The sequence below is a fragment of the Eleginops maclovinus genome, chromosome 16 (genome assembly GCF_036324505.1).
Source record: "Eleginops maclovinus isolate JMC-PN-2008 ecotype Puerto Natales chromosome 16, JC_Emac_rtc_rv5, whole genome shotgun sequence".
Taxonomy (NCBI): Eukaryota; Metazoa; Chordata; class Actinopteri; order Perciformes; family Eleginopidae; genus Eleginops; species Eleginops maclovinus.
The window spans coordinates 23,894,757-23,914,575 of NC_086364.1; the positions used below are offsets into that span (position 1 = coordinate 23,894,757).

The window sequence follows — 19,819 nt, forward strand, 5'->3', positions numbered from 1 at the left end:
GGAGTAACGGAATACATGTACGGGCGTGACATATTTAGAATACAGATGATGAGTAACTGTACTCCCTCAGTTACAACAGATGGCATTCACAATACAGTCACATTGTTGAAATCAATGGATTACTAAATTGAGGCGACTTCATGCACTTCCCAGAACCCCAACATGAAAACGAGTGAAAATGAGCTTTCTGAATTGCATGATCAGTTTCCTACAATGGAGTCTGAAGAGGAGCAGCACAACAGAGCCAGGTCAGGAATGCGTTTCTATCTCGTAAATTCAGACAGCATTAAAGAAAGAGAAGGGAGAACCAAAAATAACTGCAGTGCAACCTCTGCCTGCCAGCAGCCAACCTCCAAAGACTCCACCTCCGACCTGAAGAAGCATCTTAAAGTAGTTATGTTTTAATGAGCCAGGGGGGGTCCTCTGCTGGAGTCTTCCTGCTCACCTTGCTATTTCATAGTTCAGTATCTGTATCCTATGTGCTGATTTACTAGCCCTGTTTGACCTGTTAGCTAACGTTAGCTAGCGTTAGCTCGTGTTAGCTTAGACTGCCGTTAGATGTGTGTAGTATGCAGACTTGGGCCTAACACCTTCAGCCAGTTGGAACAGCAGAACCACAACAGGCCTGTTTAGTAAGCAGGACTTGAGGGCCGCATTCCTTCACTTATAAAATGCAATTCAATGTGGAAGTAATCCAAGTACTCAGAATACGTTACTCAGACTGGGTAATGTAACGGAACACGTTACAGATTACGTGTTTGGGCATGTATTCTGTGACGAATACGTTTCGAAAGTATCCTTCCCAACACTGACTATATCATATTTGCAAAAAGTTAGCATAACCATTAGCACTACCCGCCTTTAGCTTAGCGGTGGTGACGTGTAGTCATGTGACCGTGGGATATGCTGCCTTCAGGGACCAACCGTGCATCTCTACAGTGAATCAAAACCAAACCGTTTTTTTTATCAATGTTTTGATTCTTTTATTTCCATTTATATATTCATCACGAGTCGACAATGTATATTACAGCTCAGCTCTCTGGACTTGTCTACAGGTTGATGCATGTCAACGGTACACGAAGGGGGGGGGGGGGGGGTAAGACTGAGGGACATCAGATAAGCCTACAACAGGGGGGAGGGGGGGGAGGGAGGAGGAAACTGTGGTTACTGCCACCACATCCCGAATTCAGCCCGAATCATCTGGAGGTTTGTCACGCCATCGCCATCTTCATCACAGTCTTCATCGTTATCGTTCAGTCCAGAGCTGTTGTGCAGAAGGGAATGCTGGGAACTGGAGGACTCAGTGCAGAGGACCTGGGGGGGGGGGGGGGGGGGAGACATTATATAATCCATCTCAGAAACTCATATTTTACAAAGTTTGCAGTAAAAATGTCACAAATATTTGGAGGTCCTCGTTGAGACGTTCACATTTTCCTCCTTTTATTTTTATTCTCTTTATTAAACTACATGAAAAAGATAAAGCACAAGCCAGTGAAGAACCCATTACATTTGGAGCCGATCCAAAGCACCGAGCAGATAAACACCTCACTGGTTTTATTGCATTGGTTTGCTTCTTACTCTAAATAAATTTACTCATTATGCAGATTTCTGAAACTAAATTGATTAGAAATCAGGATAATTATTGATGCCTTCATGTCTACATTTTAGTTTTGCAGCCGGTAAAAAGCTGGAGCTGACTTTTTAATGCTACCAGGTTCCTTAATGCATAAATCATCATCATTAATTAGTCAGTTCTGGAGTAAATGTAATCAAATGGCGATCGGGAGAAACAAAGCATCCCCCAGGAGAAAAGGTCTGTTGATTGTATTCAAATATCCAGTAGTTCTCTTGTATGAATGAATGAGTGCATGGTCTTACATTGAGGTAGGGGGTCAGCTCCTCATGACGTCCCCTCAGCGCTGCTCTTTACGCAGGCAGCGAACGCCTCCAGCAGATCTTTGCAGCCCTCGGCTCCTTTCTCTGCAACACTGAGGAGAGAGACATCCGTTAGAGTCCGGGAAGCATTTCTAAGCAGAGCACATTCCACGGACAAAATGTGTGAACATCTATTGCTTGTACTTTTATTGGACATGTTTTAATTGCAGTTATTTTAAATATTTAATTGTATTTCTTTCAAATGTTTATTTTAGCCGCTTATGTTTTTATTGCATACTTTTGCACTCCTTAAAGATTGCACGCGGAAAATAACTCATGCAACTACTTTAAAGTGCCAAGAAGAACAAATATCTATTAGAAATCTCTCCAAATATTCAATATATTTAAAATGCACGGATAGAAAGAGTGAAGGATTAGATAAAAGCGATACAGAGTGAGAGAGCCAACAGATTATTTCTGCAGAAACGTCACTGAGCATTAGAGTGATGGGGCGAGAGAGAGAAGGGAGGAGAGAGAGCATTGTGATGACCCCATCTGCTAGAGAGTGGGGGGGAGGAGGGGGGGATTGCGTGATGTTGCAGAGACGAGATGACACGGAGGTTTGAGTCTGCAGGAAGCATGTCAACTCCTCCCTACACATCTGAACGTCTCACAAATCCAAAAATAAAGCCAGTTCATTTTCAAAATTGTGACACATTTCCACGATGGCTTCAAATTCCAGGCGAGGAAACTGTATTTTGTCAGAGAATTTGAACCTCTAGACAAATTGATTTTGAACATAAAGTAAGCTGCTATTTGTTATACAGCTTTTATATGCTGTAAAACAAATAATATCTGAGTTTTTCTTTGGAGCTTTTATTGTGACGCTCAACAGGAAGTGCGTAGGATTCACAAGAAAGGCATCAGAGGGAAAGAGTCCTCGACAGAATCAGCATCACTTTCCTGTTCAACACAGAAAAACAACTCATCATCTTTCACACATTCTCCCTTTTCAAAACTACATTACCCACAATGCAACTGACACACACCCTCTGGAGTCATAACTTTTTTTACGTCATTTTTTTCAGGCTTCTGTGATCTTTGAGACACACAGCAGCAGTCTGTCCTGCAGATAATATCTGTGTTGTATAATAAAACATATATTGTAATGTCCTCGCTGCACCCGGCCGGCTCTGCGTCTTTATCTCGTTATATCGTCGTGATGTAACACACAGCTGGCTACAGCAGATTACCACTCTGCAGCGGAGTGTGTGTTTGTGTGTGCGCGTGTGTGTCTGCAAGCGTGCATTTGTACCGTTTGTTGGAGTGTGTGTGTGCTTGGATGGACTCAGTGTTTGACGTGCTGCATCGATGACCCAACATCAGAGAGTTTAACCCTGAGGGTGTGTGTTGAGAACACACAGGAGGGAGGAATTACATCTACAGATCAGTTTCTAATCAGCAGATATTATGCAACGCTGACCGTGGGCTGTACCTTTCAAAATAAAAGCCTGAGTTTTTATTTACAATGCAATATAATGACTTCACGTCACAAGGCGTCTAATGTTGGGCTATAAAGGAACTACAGCACGGTCACATGACTTCCCGTCTCCACCGCTAAGCTAAAGGAGGCTAATGTTGGGCTATAAAGGAACTACAGCACGGTCACATGACTTCCCGTCTCCACCGCTAAGCTAAAGGAGGCTAATGTTGGGCTATAAAGGAACTACAGCACGGTCACATGACTTCACGTCACCACCGCTAAGCTAAAGGAGGCTAATGTTGGGCTATAAAGGAACTACAGCACGGTCACATGACTTCACGTCACCACCGCTAAGCTAAAGGTGGCTAATGTTGGGCTATAAAGGAACTACAGCACGGTCACATGACTTCACGTCTCCACCGCTAAGCTAAAGGCGGCTAATGTTGGGCTATAAAGGAACTACAGCACGGTCACATGACTTCACGTCACCACCGCTAAGCTAAAGGAAGCTAATGTTGGGCTATAAAGGAACTACAGCACGGTCACATGACTTCACGTCACCACCGCTAAGCTAAAGGAGGCTAATGTTGGGCTATAAAGGACTACAGCACGGTCACATGACTTCACGTCACCACCGCTAAGCTAAAGGAGGCTAATGTTGGGCTATAAAGGAACTACAGCACGGTCACATGACTTCACGTCCCCACCGCTAAGCTAAAGGAGGCTAATTTTGGGCTATAAAGGAACTACAACTCCCTCCTGCACCTCTTTGCAGAGCACTTCTTGAATCCTGATGCAGCTCGTCTAAATGATCTGCAGACGTTCTTCCTCAAACACAATCAGGAAATGAATCTGAATTATTCAGAGTCTCCTCAGAGACAAACATAATGCATCAGAGCAAGGATGTGGGCCAAATATGAGTCAAGAAATCGTGTGATAAAGGAGCGGTAGTATACCTTTCCTGCACTTTAGGACAGGGTATATTCTTATTACGCCTCAGATTTTACCCTGCTCTCATCAGATTCATAGTCCTACTTTTATCCTGGGGTGTGTGACAGCTGCTCCATTTAAGAATAAAACACAAAGATAAAAGTTGATTGACCATCACAGTCAGAAGCATCTAATGAACTCAAAATTTGGTTGACTGCAAAAAATGAGAACTTTTTTAAAACCTGCTTCCTGAACCGTGACCTTGTGTTCTAATCCGAAATGATGCAAAGTAAATGAATACAGACACGCTCGAAACTTCAATAAGAAGATAAACGGATGTGTCGTCTCTGTGTGGATAAGAAGCTCACATGGTGCAACTGGAAAAGCAGGTTCAAGATATTTCATAAATCTCAGACGGTGCAGTATGGGTTAAGGGTGGGGGCCGTGGGGGGGGGGCACATTGTTACTCAAACCACAGCGCAGTGCTCAGATTACCGAGTTCTGCAGAGGAACAGCATTCCAAAAATGCTCTAGCACCGTTTCCACTGACAAGAATATACATGCATGACACATACAGCTGCAGGCAATCAGTGTGTGTGTGTGTGTGTGTGTGTGTGTGTCTAAAGGGAGGGGGTTAGGGGCTGTGTGTTCTTACGAAAGAGTCTCAAAGTACAAGTAGTAAGCAAAATACTATTCATGGCAAATATTAACGAAGAACATACTGAGCTGCACTTCAGCACGGGCATTATAGAACTGTGTGTGTGTGTGTGTGTGTGTGTGTGTGTGTGTGTGTGTGTGTGTGTGTGTGTGTGTGTGTGTGTGTGTGTGTGTGTGTGTGTGTGTGATTAAAAAGAGACCGCCTGGAAAAAACCTCATGTATTGTAAGGTTTCTTTGCTTTCTAATTTCAATAAAACCTACATAAATGATTTCAGTATTTCCCTGAAATGATTGATGCTGTTGAGTTTTCAGTGAGGCTGAAACAAAACACTTGATATTAAAGTTTAAGAAACATTTCATCCCGTCTTTAAAAACGTGTGAAACAATTGGTCAAAAAAGGCTGCAGTTGCATGCCAGGAAAAGAAGGCTTTAAAACGGTTAAGGGACTGATGTTAAAAGGTAAGAATAGTTTATGTACTCTACAACATTTAAAAAGTGGCTTCATTTCTCCACATGCTGTAGCCTGTTGCTTCACCTCTGTGTGACTTTGCTGCCGTGACCTTGACAAGTTCGGTGCTTCTGCTGCTGTCTAAAAAGAAAAATGCACCACAAAACGAATCATCTCTTTTAAAAATCACATCAAACCTTGTCCTGAGACGGGGGGGAATGATCCGACCCAATTAGGGTAAAAAGATGCTTCTAAAGCCAAACATGGAGGGATTGGCTCCAACATGGCCGCCTCTGTGCCGTCCAGCAGGTGTCAGGTGCGGCGGTAACAGATCATGTTATCCTGAACAGTCTGACTCGTCTATAAATACAGAGCGGCTCTCCTTACACACAGCCAGCCGAGTTACAGCGTCTCCATTCGGCTGGAGGAACATCACAGGGGCACCCTGCAGGGCAGAGGTCCGGGGGGGGACACACTGTAACTTAAACTCACTTTCTCCTAAAGTAGACCTAATAAATGTCAAATACGTCTCCTTAACCCTTGCGTCTGCAGACTTCCCTAACCCCAGGCAGAGGTCAATGGCAGCATGATGAAAGGGCGACTTCTGAACCCCATCGTACCGAGCACTAACCCTCCCACAGAGAGCGACCTCGGCCAGTAAAGGATGCAGTCAAATAAACCTGGAGCTCGAGGAATCCATAACCAATCAGAGAAATATCTATCAGGCTATCAGCCAATGGAAACAGTAATACCAGCCTCCATGTTGTTTTTACTGATTATATTTACTTGTTATTTTGCATTAAATGTGTTTTTAGGGAGGCTTGAAACATCGCTGGGCCTTGGTTAACTTAATGTGCACTCTCCCTGAATGTAAGGAACTCTTGAACCTGACCTTTTCTTACGGTCTAACTCACCAAGCACAACCACTCAGGTTTCCACTGTTTACTTCAGGCAACAATTCCCATAACATATCGACAAACTTCCCATACCCAAAGACAAAGGTATGGGTGCTTACCATTACCGTGTTGTAAATCAAAAGAACGGATTTGAGCGTCACAAGCAAAAACTCTCACTTCAGCACCGTCAATGTAGGTCAGTTACTGTGAGGCTTTCCGTCTCAGTGCTGATCCAACTGGATGAGAACATGGAAAATATTTGTTTGGAAAATACCTTTAAATTCTCCACTTGTCAAATGGAACAAAGAGAGCTTGGTTTGAATATGTGAAATAACACTTTTAAATTCAGGGAAAAAAGATCTGAGAAACAAAATAATAAATAATCTAATTTCTGAGCAAAGTAAGGATTTTGGAAAAAAACTCAAAATTCTGTAAAACGAAAAGATGTGGAGAGTCCAAATCTAAAACAAATATTCAAATTTCTCTGGGAAAAAAGTTGAACTCCTTAAACAAAAGAACTTCGTTAAACTGACAACACTGGCACTCCCGTCTCCTGATCACTAACCAATCACATTTCCACCGTTTACTTCACTTACATCAAGACGGACAGGAAGTACATTTTAGTTGATGTACCGCGGCGGTGCGAATTGCAGCTGCAGATTTCTGACACAAAAATGGACCAATTTGATAAGAAAAGGGAAAATAGGTTTGAAAGAGAACACCCTTTAAAGTCACCAAGAGTATCAGAAACGTGGTCTGCTCCAGTGGAAACGCCTCTAGCTCACAAACTACTCAAGCATGGTTAAAACAAAGTGGTATAAAAGACTTCTTTGGACAAGAATTCAAAGGAAAAAGTCTCATGTCCCCAAGTGCATTATGGGATTTACAGTCCAAGACCAGTAGCTGTAGGCCCCGTATGCTAATGCAACCTGACTTTACACCTTCACGGTCACGGGTTCATGTTCTGCTGACAGCGGCATGGGAACACCTTATCACCGGAGAACCATTGTACCCAGAGCTCCTATAGAGACCTTGGCCAGTCCTCCCAGTAAAGCCTGCAGTATAAAATCTGCAGCTATCTCCCAATAACTCAAGACTCGCCACAGAGACGTCTGATGTCCCGACAGCTAATAAAGCACTCACAAGTGGGTTGGGTGTGGGGGGGGGGGGGGGGGGGGGAATTCGGCGACTTGCAAAACTGTTGATGATTAGGCAACTATCCACGCCTTAACCCAACCAGCCCCCTCCCCTCAACCTGCCATCTTATCTGAAGACTTCACACCCCCCGGCCACTTATCAAGTCCCAGCAGCTTCTACCAGGAAGACAACTTCCCTTTAGTCACATATAATATAATAATAATAATAATTAGTAAAACATTTAAATATCTGATCTAAGAAACCCTTCAAGAACTGTGGGGATAATCCATCAGACCAGAGGAGGGGCAAGACCCTGATTAGAGACCCTCATTATGGGCTGGTCAAATTCCCTACACCGCTCCCCGGGCAATTTAAAGTTCCTTAATCATATAGTATAGAGGCCTCCGTGTTCAGTAGTTATATGGAAACAAAGTTAAAGGCAGAAAGCAACAAAACAAATCGTTTTGCGTTTAAAGCTCAAAACTTAAAATCAACAGCAGACTTTTTCAGAATGTATGAAAGAAGAAAAAGTCTAAAAAGTCCAGGTTTCTGGGGCTAAAGTGATGATCCAACAGCACAAATGTAAAACAAATAGGAGAGAAATGTATTGATCAATGGACCTGGACGTCTATTACTCTAAAATACACACTTCTGGACCAATAAGGGAATTAGAATTGGTGAAGTTTGTGAAATGTTCTTTAACTTTGATTGGAGTCGTCAATGAGAAGAAGAACTGGAGATGTGGATAAGGTCCGTTCCATATTTGAACAGCGATTAGGAGGTTCTGCACAAAGTGTTGGGTTTAATTGGACGGTTGATACTGTTATTAAATGCAGAGACTGAAGCTCATCGAAACCTCCCAGAGATATATTTAGTCAGGGACAGAAACGTCTTCAACTGGAAGTCTTTTTCACTTCTTTGCACAAACAGAGGTGGATGGAAGCAGAAGACCTCTGAAGAAATGCAATGAAAGCCAAAAATAGCACGGAGCCCATAGCAGATAAAAGAGACGGCAGCCAACGCAATGCATTGTGGGAGAAAGAGAGGCAAGTAGTGATGCAAGCAGATTCCCAGCCTCCATCCATGCGTGCGGATGAGCATCAACCATCACCGCGCCGCCACACATCATTAATCCCCCCATCACTCTCCCATAGAGGGGACCCCGAGTGTTCATAACCCCCTAGACCCCTGCAGCCAACGGGACGTCCAGATTCTGCTCCGACTCGCCCTCGCCAAACCTCAACGCCATTTTAGGATGCTGCCATCCATTAGACCCGAGCAAGGTCAAAGCAGACCCGGATATTTAGGAGTACTGCTCTGAGCACGGATCGACCGGGGAGGATTAGAAAACATGTTCAAATGGTCGGGGTTTTACTGAGAGCTTTGTGAACGATCCTGCAAACATGAAGCACATAATGAGGAACTGGACTTGGTGTTAAAGGTGCAAACATGAACACGGCAAGAGGGGTTAGGATGTAGAGAAGGAGGCAGAAAGGAGCTGTGGTAAAAACTGTTAAAGAATAAAGAAACAGTTTGGCAGAGAAATAAAAACCTGACGGATGGAAAGTGGAGAGCTGTGCAGATTTCAAAAGTGGTAGCGTTGTACAGCGGGAGGTGCACGATTAAAATGGATATGATTTGATCACATTATGTGCATTTCTGTAATGCAAAGTGACAATGGAGGGGGTGAGAGTGAGTGTCAGAGGAACTTGTTGAAGATTGGAACATTTACCAAAACTCGATTAGAATCTGATCAAAATCAATTTGACAACCAAAAATCTAACGAATAGACCAAAGATTGACAAACAAAACTGTACAGCCTCCTGTGGGTTTGGTGTAATGATACACTGCTCCCTGCACTCACACATTTAACCACTTACACCAAAGATTTGACCCTAAATGTTACTAAAATGGGACCAAAAGTCGCCCTCTTCCTACGGCTTTTCTGTCAGAATGAAACACGTTATAAAACATGCAAAGCGACCCCCTACCATTTGTCCAGGTCGGCCTTGATGGTGGCGCAGGCGGCGGGGACGGGGGCCTCGACGGGGGCAGCGGTCTCAGAGTCCGACATGTCTGCGGCGGTGGTTCTGGTTTGTGTCGGGGGTGCGGTGGTGGTGTCCTGATCCTGTCCTCACCCTGTGGACCAGAGAGAGAGAGCAGAGGAGGGTGAGTTAGTGAAGAGAGAGAGGGGGGGGGGGGGCAGAGGGAGGAGATAAACATGTGAGCCGGCAGCACATAGGAGTGGGGGGAGGGGGGCACACACGTGTAAACAGCACATTCAGAGGAGGGGGCAGTGACCCAGACTGAGGTACAAAGGGCTGAGGACCGGACAGAGGGGCTTCCTTATTGGAGCAGAGCCGCCACACGCTTTCCATGAAGCGGGAAATTAAAAACGTTAAAAAATATTTCAAATATTAAAACTAAAAAATGTAAAAAAGGAAATGATTTAAGAGAATACTTTAAAATAAATGTGAGAAAAATCAATATAAGTTTTAATTTCCAACAAAATTCATTCATTTTTTTATTTGTATTCAAAACAATTTCCCACTTTTTTACAACAGCTTTAAAATCAGCTCAATAAATACTAGGTGTTTTAATGACGTTTGAGGTTCATTCATTCATTGTGATGGATGCGCCCTGCATGCCCTCTGCTCACTGGGTGCTGCCCCCTGCTGGCGGCTCTGAGCATCACTTCCTCCTGACGGCACATGGCAGCCATGCTTCTTAAGGTCAGGGAAAGTTACATAGAGACCTGTTCTAGGAGCTAAAGTTCAAATACATCTTGTGCTTTTAATCCCTCCGATCATATAGCATATTATACTTTATTATTAATTCTTAAAAGTAAGTCAGAAGGGGAGAAATAAGTTCTTGTAGGAGCAAACTCAAAGTTTTCCAAGGTCAGTCAAACTTAGGAAGAGTTTAAAAGTTTGCCCTACCATTAGTTTGACTTTACTTCAGGTTTATAATCAAACAAAAACCAGAAACCAGGATCAATAAAACTTCCCAAAGACATTTGGTTATACACAAAACGTCTCAGAGGTAGTTAGAGAGAGGTTTCTGTGCAGAAGACGTTCACTAATTAGTAACTCCAAAACCCAATCTATAAAATCCACTTAATACGTCAGATCTGCACAACAACAGGAATGTTATTTATAGATGAAATTGTTTTGATCAGATTGAGAAAGAAACTGCTCTCCTGCTGAGAGTAAATACTACATAGTGTAGGTTTGCTCTGTGCAAAGATTTATTAATACAATTCAGAATTTATTTGTTAAAATTTAACTCTTCTAATTTTTCCAAGGTCAGAACAACTGAGTACACCTTTAAAAGAAAAAAGTCATATGGATCCTAATTTTCACCTTAAAATCATTGAAAACTCAGTGTTTTTATGTCCAAGAACTAATCTTTAATCCACTTGTCATGTCAGGTCTGCACACAGAGTGAGACATCAGCAGCTGATCCGCCTACAGTAAATATTGTTTGGAATTAATTCACTAAAAGTAAACTCAAGGTTTTATGTCAGTCAAACTTTAAAAATGTGGACGAACAAATACTTGCACTTTACATTTGTCTGTTTATAATCACACACAGAATGAAACAAGGCTCAAGAAAAGCTCAAAAGACATTTGGTTAATGACAAGGCTTCACTTAAGAGTCTTACACTAGAACATAAGTCATACTTTGCATTAAAAGTGTTGTTATAAAGCCCAATATCACACATCCTACAACCGTCTCAGTGACGGACAGACGTGCAAAAGACGTGTAAATTATAAAGATAACACAATTCCAAATGCTGGAACATGCTTGTGTTTTTATTTCCAAAAACTAATCTATGAATCCTCTTAGGACAAGTACAGTTTTGGTCATTCATGGATTGGATTTTTGAGACACACAGAGACATCTGCTGCTGATCTGCCCTACAGGACATGCTCTTCCCGTGCCTGGAGCACGTTAGGGAAAAGTTAACTCAAGGTTTTCCAAGGTCAGCCAAACTAAGTGAGACTTTAAACCAGAAACACTTCCCTTAAGAGTCTCAAACTGCAGCACAAGTTTTATTTTCCACTATTTCTGCCTTAGGAATCATTGAATGACTCCGTTTAAAGAGCATATTGTGTCAATTAACCAATTTATGAATCTACTTTCCTTTGCAAGTCTGCAGAACTGTTTAATTTGGATTGGATTTTCTTACAGAGTGAGACATCAGCAGCTAATCTGCCCAGAATACTTGCTCTTCCAACGCTTGGAGCACGTTTGCTAGAAGCAAACTCAAGGTTTTCCAAGGTCAGGTAAACTCAGTACGCCTTAAAAGTTTGGCTTACGACTACAACTAAAATGATAACTCCAACCCCCGGTGAATAGGGTCGAACACATAATGAAACAAGGCTCATGAAACTCCCAAAAGATAACAATGACCACGCCTCTCATTTGAGAGGCTTTTTAAATCAATCTAACAATGAGGAGTTACTCAGTTCATCCTCATCCTGTCAGGACTGCGCCACTGAAAGCATGTCATCAACTCGTTGGGTTCTTTAATAGGAGCGAGACATGTGCTGCTCATCTGCTTACAATTCAAGTTAAACAGAATATTGATTGAATGCTTGGAGCCACTTTTATTTGCCTTATTTAAATCAAGTTTGTTTGCAGAAGTTTTGCACCCCAGGCTCTTCTAATAAGACATTACAAGCTGCTTCAGTGTTCCTCTCACAGATGTAATTAAGAGGATTACTCCGCACCACCGCTGCGGCACATCCTGTTACAGCAGGAGTTACGCAAGAGGCTGCGCTCTGCATACAAACTACAAGAGTCGCTTTCTGAGCGCGAAGACTCTGCGCAAAGCTTCCATTCCTCCTTTAAACCCGTTAGAAATAACACCAGCACTTGTTCTTACTCCCCTCTTACCTGCTGTGCGTGCAGAAAGCCCTTTCCCTCGCGAATCTGTGCACACCTGGTGAAGCCCTGATAATGAAATCGCAGCTATGACTTGTGGGTAATGTAGTTCCAGAGCTTCCACAACCTAAACCCGGCTTCCAAAAAAACTGCTGAATAGTTGCTGCCAAAGTATTTTTAACCCCTGCTCTACATGTGTGTGATATCCACTCACATGTACAGCTGCTTCCGAAAATAGAGCTCATTAATAATAAACACACAAACAGGAGGAAAAATATGCAGAGGCTAAATTAAATCAGCATAAACCAGCAAGCAATTAACTTCCTGCTGGAGACCCTCCTGCTGCTGCACGGACACGGCATACAGACAGGCAGGAGTCAGAATGAGGGGGATATGATATATATATATATATATATTTAATACATTGCAAGAAGTTTTAGAGCGTCTGAGTGAAGCAGGAGGAAGACATGGTTTCAATGGGAAGCCCCCACCCCTCCCAGTGAGCCATGCGCACACAGAGCAGTGGGAACATCATGTTCTTTCACACAGAGATGTATGTTCCTGAACATACAAACATCATTTCATATTAAAACCACGAAGAGAAACCCAGTGGCTCCTACCTGCTGCAGAGTCTGAGTCCTGGGCGGCCGGGCAGAGAGTGTGTGTGCAGAAAATGCTGAGGTGCTGCAGATCTGTGTGAAGTGATCTCTCTGAAAGGGGTGTGTGAACGTGTGTGTGCATGTATGTGCATGTGTGTGTTCATGGTATGTGCACAGTCAGGAGGGGGAGGGGAGGAACTGTGCAAAGAGAGGCAGACTGAGGAGGGGGTGCTTCTGTGGGAGAATTAAGGGTTAAACTTAGAGAGAGTGTGTGTGTGTGTGTGTGTGTGTGTGTGTGTGTGTGTGTGTGTGTGTGTGTGTGTCTGTGTGTGTGAGAGAGAGTGAAGGGTTAACAGAGCTATAGGGTGGGGGGGGCTGTAACGTATACATGTCCAACATGTCTGCCTGTGTACTGCGGCAAGGTCGACATCCCAGCGTGTCGACCTGACCCATAATACTTTACTTTCTATAAATTCAACACACTTTTTAAATGATGTATAAACAGAAAAGTTCAAATGTGCAATATTTAACAAACATGAAGTAAAGAGTTAACATTGCAATAGAAATAAAAACAAGAGAAAATGTTATTAAGAAGTGAAATTTAATGATGTAAAATAAAACAGTTTGATCTTTTCAATAAAAATACAGATAATATAAATCATTTCTGCTTTGAATAAAAAGAAGTGTAATGCAAACATAAAATACATGTATTTAACATAAGAGAAGACCCCCATAAAAAGATCAATTCAATACAAATATATTTTGTAGTTAAAAGAAAAATAAGTTTAAAAATCAAACAAATAAAAACAGACTCAAACATTAATATTGTATAAAACATAAAATATCAAATATTCATTTTAGAAATGTAAGAATGAGCAAAAATACTATTGTACTGTTACCATAGAGGACTTTGTACACACACACACACACACACACACACACACACACACACACACACACACACACACACACACACACACACACACACACACACACACACACAAAACACCAGCAGCATCACAAACCTGCTTTCCTCTCAAAAAGTGATTTTGTGTGTGTGTGTGTGTGTGTGTGTGTGTGTGTGTGTGTGTGTGTGTGTGTGTGTGTGTGTGTTGTGTGTGTGTGTGTGTGTGTGTGTGTGTGTGTGTGTGAGTGTGTGTGTGCATGTGTGTGTTTCTTCTTGCATGTGATACAATCAGCAGAGTCTTCAAAGTCAGACTGTAGGTCGCTCATGGGAGGCCGGCCTGCTGCGCATGTGTGTGTGTGTGTGTGTGTGTGTGTGTGTGTGTGTGTGTGTGTGTGTGTGTGTGTGTGTGTGTGTGTGTGTGTGTGTGTGTGTGTGTGTACAGTACGTGTGAAGTACAGTACAGTGAATATGTGCGGCATGTCTGCAGCAGTGCATCATGGGACATGCATCGCTGCTCTGTCCTTGGGGAGAGTAGAGAGTACCTTCCTGAAGAGACGACAGAGAGATGATCCCACACACACACACACACACACACACACACACACACAAACACACACACACACACACACACACACACACACACACACACACACACACACACACACACACACACACACACACACACACACACACACAACACACACACACACACACACTGTCTCTCTGAGTGTCTGTGGTTGTTTTGATTCTTTTAAATGGAGTCTTTTTGTTGATCTTGGTGTGTGTAATCTTCTCTGCGCTCACTTTGTGTGCCTCTGTGATCTGACACTTTTAAACCCACTCTGAGTCTCTTTGTCTCTGGAAGGTTTTTCTGTGTTTGTGGTTATTTGGACTCTGTTGTGTCGCTGAGGTCACTATGAGTGTGTGTCCGGTTATTAAAGGCATTGTGAGTCTTTGTTTGGGTTTGTATAATCAAGTGTATTTCTACAGTTTGATGTTTCGTTTTGTTTCCATTTTGAATTTCTTTTTAGTTTTCCTGTGTTTTTGCCTCCTTATCGTCATTTCGAGTGGTTGTTTCTCCCCTTATCCTCGGCATTATGAGCCTCTTTTTTGTCTTTTTCGTAGTTCCGATTGCCTTCGGACATTCTGGGCCCCTGGACTTGTGACAGGGTCGCCCCGTTCAGCTGTCCTCAGGTGTGTTTACCTGCCCTCACAGTAATGGAAATGTGTTAATGTAATTAAAGCATCAAATGAAGCCGTCATGAATCCAGACATGGTGTGAGCGTCGCTGCTTTTATTCATCGTCTCGTTAAGATCGGAACCTTTTCCACTCCGCTCCTCGCCATGTTTCTCATTAAGCCGGACAATCTGCACACTGATGCATAACCACAGAGGCTCAGGACAAGATATAAAACAGAGAAGACATGGAGACAGAGACAGGTACAGAGACGAACATCCCAACCAGAACAGACATGGCGCTCAGAAAAACCGACGGCAGCAAACTCCTCATGACGGGTGAGAGATAATCAACTTTAATTGATCTGTTTGGGATCCACTCGAGCTATACAGTACATAGTTGCCGATATAAACTGTTATTAGATTTGTAGATATTTTATGACTGATAAACAGAAATGCTTGAGATCTTTGAGGTGTTTTAGAAACAGGGATAACCTACGGAGGCCGACAGGGCCAACGAGCTAATCCTCTTCCATCAGGAGGACCGGCTCAGCTTCAGAAAGGATGCACAGAAACACAAACTCATGAAGACAATGGCAACTTTTTTTATCGTCAACATTTACTTTTTCTCCTTTTGAATTTGCAGCGTTTGGTTTCTGCAGCTTTTAGTAAACTGCTCATGTTTCCTCTGCTGAATGTTCTCTAAATGCTGCATGTGTTGAAGAGCTGCTGCAGATGTTTCTGCATGAGTTCTGATTTGGGTTTCTACTGTATGTCTGCATCCTCTCTGAAGAGGTTTTGGCCCATTGAAGCGAGTTGGCACCTGTCGGCCACCGTAGCATGTCTCATTTAGCTGATACATTTTCACACTAAATGTGATTAATCTGACTGGTGTGTGTGTGTGTGTGTGTGTGTGTGTGTGTGTGTGTGTGTGTGTGTGTGTGTGTGTGTGTGTGTGTGTGTCTGTGTGTGTGTGTGTGTGTGTGTGTGTGTGTGTGTGTGTGTATGTGTGTGTGTGTGTGTGTGTGTGTGTGTGTGTGTGTGTGTGTGTGTGTGTGTGTGTGTGGGTGTGGGTGTGGGTGTGGGTGTGTGTGTGTGTGTGTGTGTGTGTGTGTGTGTGTGTGTGTGTGTGTGTGGGTGTGTGTGCAGTGGTGTGTTTGGTGTCAGCCTGCAGCTCGGTCCCTCTCAGTGATCTGCTGGACCGAGCCTCTCAGGGCTCAGATAAGCTGCACGCTCTCAGCACCACGCTCTCTCAGGACCTGGTCAGTGAACGCACCACGTGTCGCCCTTACCTGCAACACTAGTTGTTTTATGCTTTCAGCACATTGGAAATAAATCAAGGTAGAAGACATTGGTTAGTATAATGATGAAGCTCCTCTGCTCCCCCCCAGAACTCTGACTTCCCTCCCATTGGTCGTTTGATTATGCCCCGCCCCGCGATGTGCCACACTTCCTCTCTGCAGACGCCCAGCGACAAGGAGCAGGCTCTGCAAGTATCTGTGAGTGACCTTTGCCTTTGGTGATGTTAACCCTAACCCCCGCTCCGCCCCGCCCGCCCCAGTGAGTAATAGTCTGGTTTTCATCATGAATATCTTAAGCTATAACAATACATCCCTCAATAATATACACATTTTATTGTCGTTATGATAGTGAAGGACGATTTTATTTTCACCTCTTAATAGATAGTAGATAGATAGAATCGGAGGATGAAACCCTCTTTAGTGTCACACACATGCACACAGCAGAGCACACACAGTGAAATTGGTCCTCTGCATTTAACCCATCCTAGTACTAGGAGCAGTGGGCAGCTATTGTGCAGCGCCCGGGAGCAATGGGGAGGGGGGATTGGAGGTGTCTGGTGTCTTGCTCAAGGGCACCACAGCAGGGCCTAGGAGGTGAACTGGGACCTCTCCAAGTAGCAGTCCACTTTCCATATTTCAAGTCAGTTTGGGGACTTGAAACGGCGACCCTACAATTCCCAGTCCAAGCCCCTACTGACTCCTCCTTCCTTCATCTTCATCATATCTTATTGCTCTTAATGTCTTTCCTTTTTGTAAGCACTTTGAAATGCCTTGCCCTCTTTCATCCTCTCATGATCATCACCTGTTCCCCTCAGGAGTCGGACCTCCTGTCTCTGGCCCGCTCTCTGCTGCAGGCCTGGTCCGACCCCCTGCTGGTCCTCTCGGCCTCGGCCAACACCCTCCAACACCCGGCCCAGAGCTCCATCTCCAACAAGATCCAGGAGCTGCAGCAGCACTCCAAGAGCCTGGGGGACGGCCTGGACGTCCTGTCAGGCAAGGTGCGGGGAAAACACATCGTCATATATATACAGTTAAACAGGGACTCTTTAAAGTAGAGACGCCACATACTGAGATACACCTGAACATCAGCAGGAGAGGACTCTTTAAAGTAGAGACACTACATACTGATATACACCTGAACATCAGCAGGAGAGGACTCTTTAAAGTAGAGACTCTACATACTGATATACACCTGAACATCAGCAGGAGAGGACTCTTTAAAGTAGAGACACTACATACTGATATACACCTGAACATCAGCAGGAGAGGACTCTTTAAAGTAGAGACACTACATACTGATATACACCTGAACATCAGCAGGAGAGGACTCTTTAAAGTAGAGACACTACATACTGATATACACCTGAACATCAGCAGGAGAGGACTCTTTAAAGTAGAGACACTACATACTGATATACACCTGAACATCAGCAGGAGAGGACTCTTTAAAGTAGAGACTCTACATACTGAGATACACCTGAACATCAGCAGGAGAGGACTCTTTAAAGTAGAGACACTACATACTGATATACACCTGAACATCAGCAGGAGAGGACTCTTTAAAGTAGAGACGCTACATACTGATATACACCTGAACATCAGCAGGAGAGGACTCTTTAAAGTAGAGACACTACATACTGATATACACCTGAACATCAGCAGGAGAGGACTCTTTAAAGTAGAGACACTACATACTGATATACACCTGAACATCAGCAGGAGAGGACTCTTTAAAGTAGAGACACTACATACTGATATACACCTGAACATCAGCAGGAGAGGACTCTTTAAAGTAGAGACACTACATACTGATATACACCTGAACATCAGCAGGAGAGGACTCTTTAAAGTAGAGACGCTACATACTGATATACACCTGAACATCAGCAGGAGAGGACTCTTTAAAGTAGAGAGTGCGGTACTTGAGTAAAGGTCTCTCCCTGCCTCCTCTTCCTCAGATGGGTCCGGCTGCTCAGACCATCTCCTCTCTGCCCTTCAGTGGAGCAAATGACATCGGCCAGGACCGGATCTCCCAGTTGATCAACTTCAACTTCCTGTTGTCGTGTTTCCGCCGCGACTCCCACAAGATCGACAGTTTCCTGAAGGTCCTGCGCTGCCGGGCCTCGCAGACGGAGATGTGCTGAAGAGACTGTCGGCCATCTTTGCTTTCCTCAATGCTTCTACAGAGTGGGGCAGGGATGAGGTGTTTCTGTGTTGGTCCCTGAAGGCAGCATCTCCCTGGTCCAATGGTATTTCTCCATGTGATTTTGGACATTGCAGAAAATAACTGTTTCAGGCTTGTGTTAACCACAGACCTGAATTCAGGCTAACAACCAGAAACACATTCAGAAAACCATTGACCAGGAAGGGATGAAATGCTGGGTTTTACGACTCATTCCAGCACCACTCTATTGCCTCTAGCTTAGCACACGCTAGGAATCTGCTACCTGAGCTAATAGGTAGCATTCTGAGCTTCCAGAAGGAGACGATAAGGAGGAGTTTCATGGCACACACAGGAAATCATATCCAGGTAACCTGAGGATGTTATTGACTTTATAGGTCTACTCCACACAGCTTTAGTTACTTTACAGATTCAGATTGTCACACTGTTGGAAGTCCTTAAGTCAGTGTGTAGCACAAAACATCAACCATCCTATTCTCAATGTGAGTGTATGGATGCTAAGGTAAATTACTTTTAAAGCTATAAACATTTCCCCAGGTAATTTGCTAAAAGGTGCACACATCTCAATTGTTAAAAAGCTTGACTTTAAAACAGGAATAAGAACATCCAGCTGGTCTGGCATTATTAATTGACCGTGTTAATATACCTGGTGTGTTTGCTCTCCTGTTACGCCTCCTTGCCTCGTCGTCCTTCTAAAATAACTTTTGCACTTCAGATTCAAACACTCGCTGATAAAGCATTTTGAATGTGATGCTTACACATTTTATCTTTCAAATCTGCTCAGCAATAAAGATCCTCTCTTGCACAGTGACAACTCTTTGCCTGTCTTTTGTTCCTCTGAATTAATGGAAACACAATATTTAATCACGTGTTGAAGCATTCATACTGTTTATAATTACTTTGCATGTCAGTTACTGGGATTTATTGATTTATTTCTCATCTAAGACTTCATTTATCTTCTTAGTCAAAGTAAAAGGACCTGTTCGTATCAGCATGGGTTAAACTCTGGCGCCCTCTGGTGGCAGACAGATATAATGCAAAGAAACGTGGCACTATAATGTCTTCTTTTAAACTCCCCCGGTGCAAAAATAACTCAATGTTGATTATGGGTTAGATCTGCTCAGCATAGTGAGGGTATTTAAACTCCTGGTGTCCGAGGAGAGCTCCAGAAACCAGCCTCTGCAGAGAGAGTTCATTTGACTGTTTCCACAGGACCTCATTCATTTGCATCTTTTACACTAAAGAGGATTACTGAAGTTATCTCTGATAGAAATCATCATCTGTGGAATTTACATTATCACCGCGAAATGGTCTCACATGCAAAGCACTAACACCGT

At 43.4% G+C, this 19,819-nt stretch overlaps 1 protein-coding gene and 1 long non-coding RNA gene across 3 annotated transcripts; one reads left to right on the top strand and one right to left on the bottom strand.

Moving 5' to 3' along the window:
• Nucleotides 1–978: 978 nt before the first annotated feature.
• On the bottom strand, nt 979–13,047 carry LOC134878081 (uncharacterized). Of its 2 annotated transcripts, none has more exons than XR_010167649.1 (4): nt 12,938–13,047; nt 9,419–9,566; nt 1,879–1,988; nt 979–1,314 (listed from the first exon to the last, which is right to left on the bottom strand). It is a non-coding gene; the product is annotated as an uncharacterized LOC134878081 (long non-coding RNA). The 2 variants fall into 2 exon arrangements; XR_010167648.1 differs by lacking the exon at nt 12,938–13,047 and adding an exon at nt 12,330–12,467.
• A 2,225-nt stretch (nt 13,048–15,272) lies between these two features.
• On the top strand, nt 15,273–19,281 carry prl (prolactin). Its single transcript, XM_063903879.1, has 5 exons — nt 15,273–15,338; nt 16,149–16,261; nt 16,391–16,498; nt 17,116–17,298; nt 18,259–19,281. Exons 1-5 carry the CDS (start codon nt 15,296–15,298, stop codon nt 18,442–18,444), a joined length of 633 nt encoding a protein of 210 aa, XP_063759949.1. The 5' UTR covers nt 15,273–15,295; the 3' UTR covers nt 18,445–19,281.
• Nucleotides 19,282–19,819: the final 538 nt, after the last annotated feature.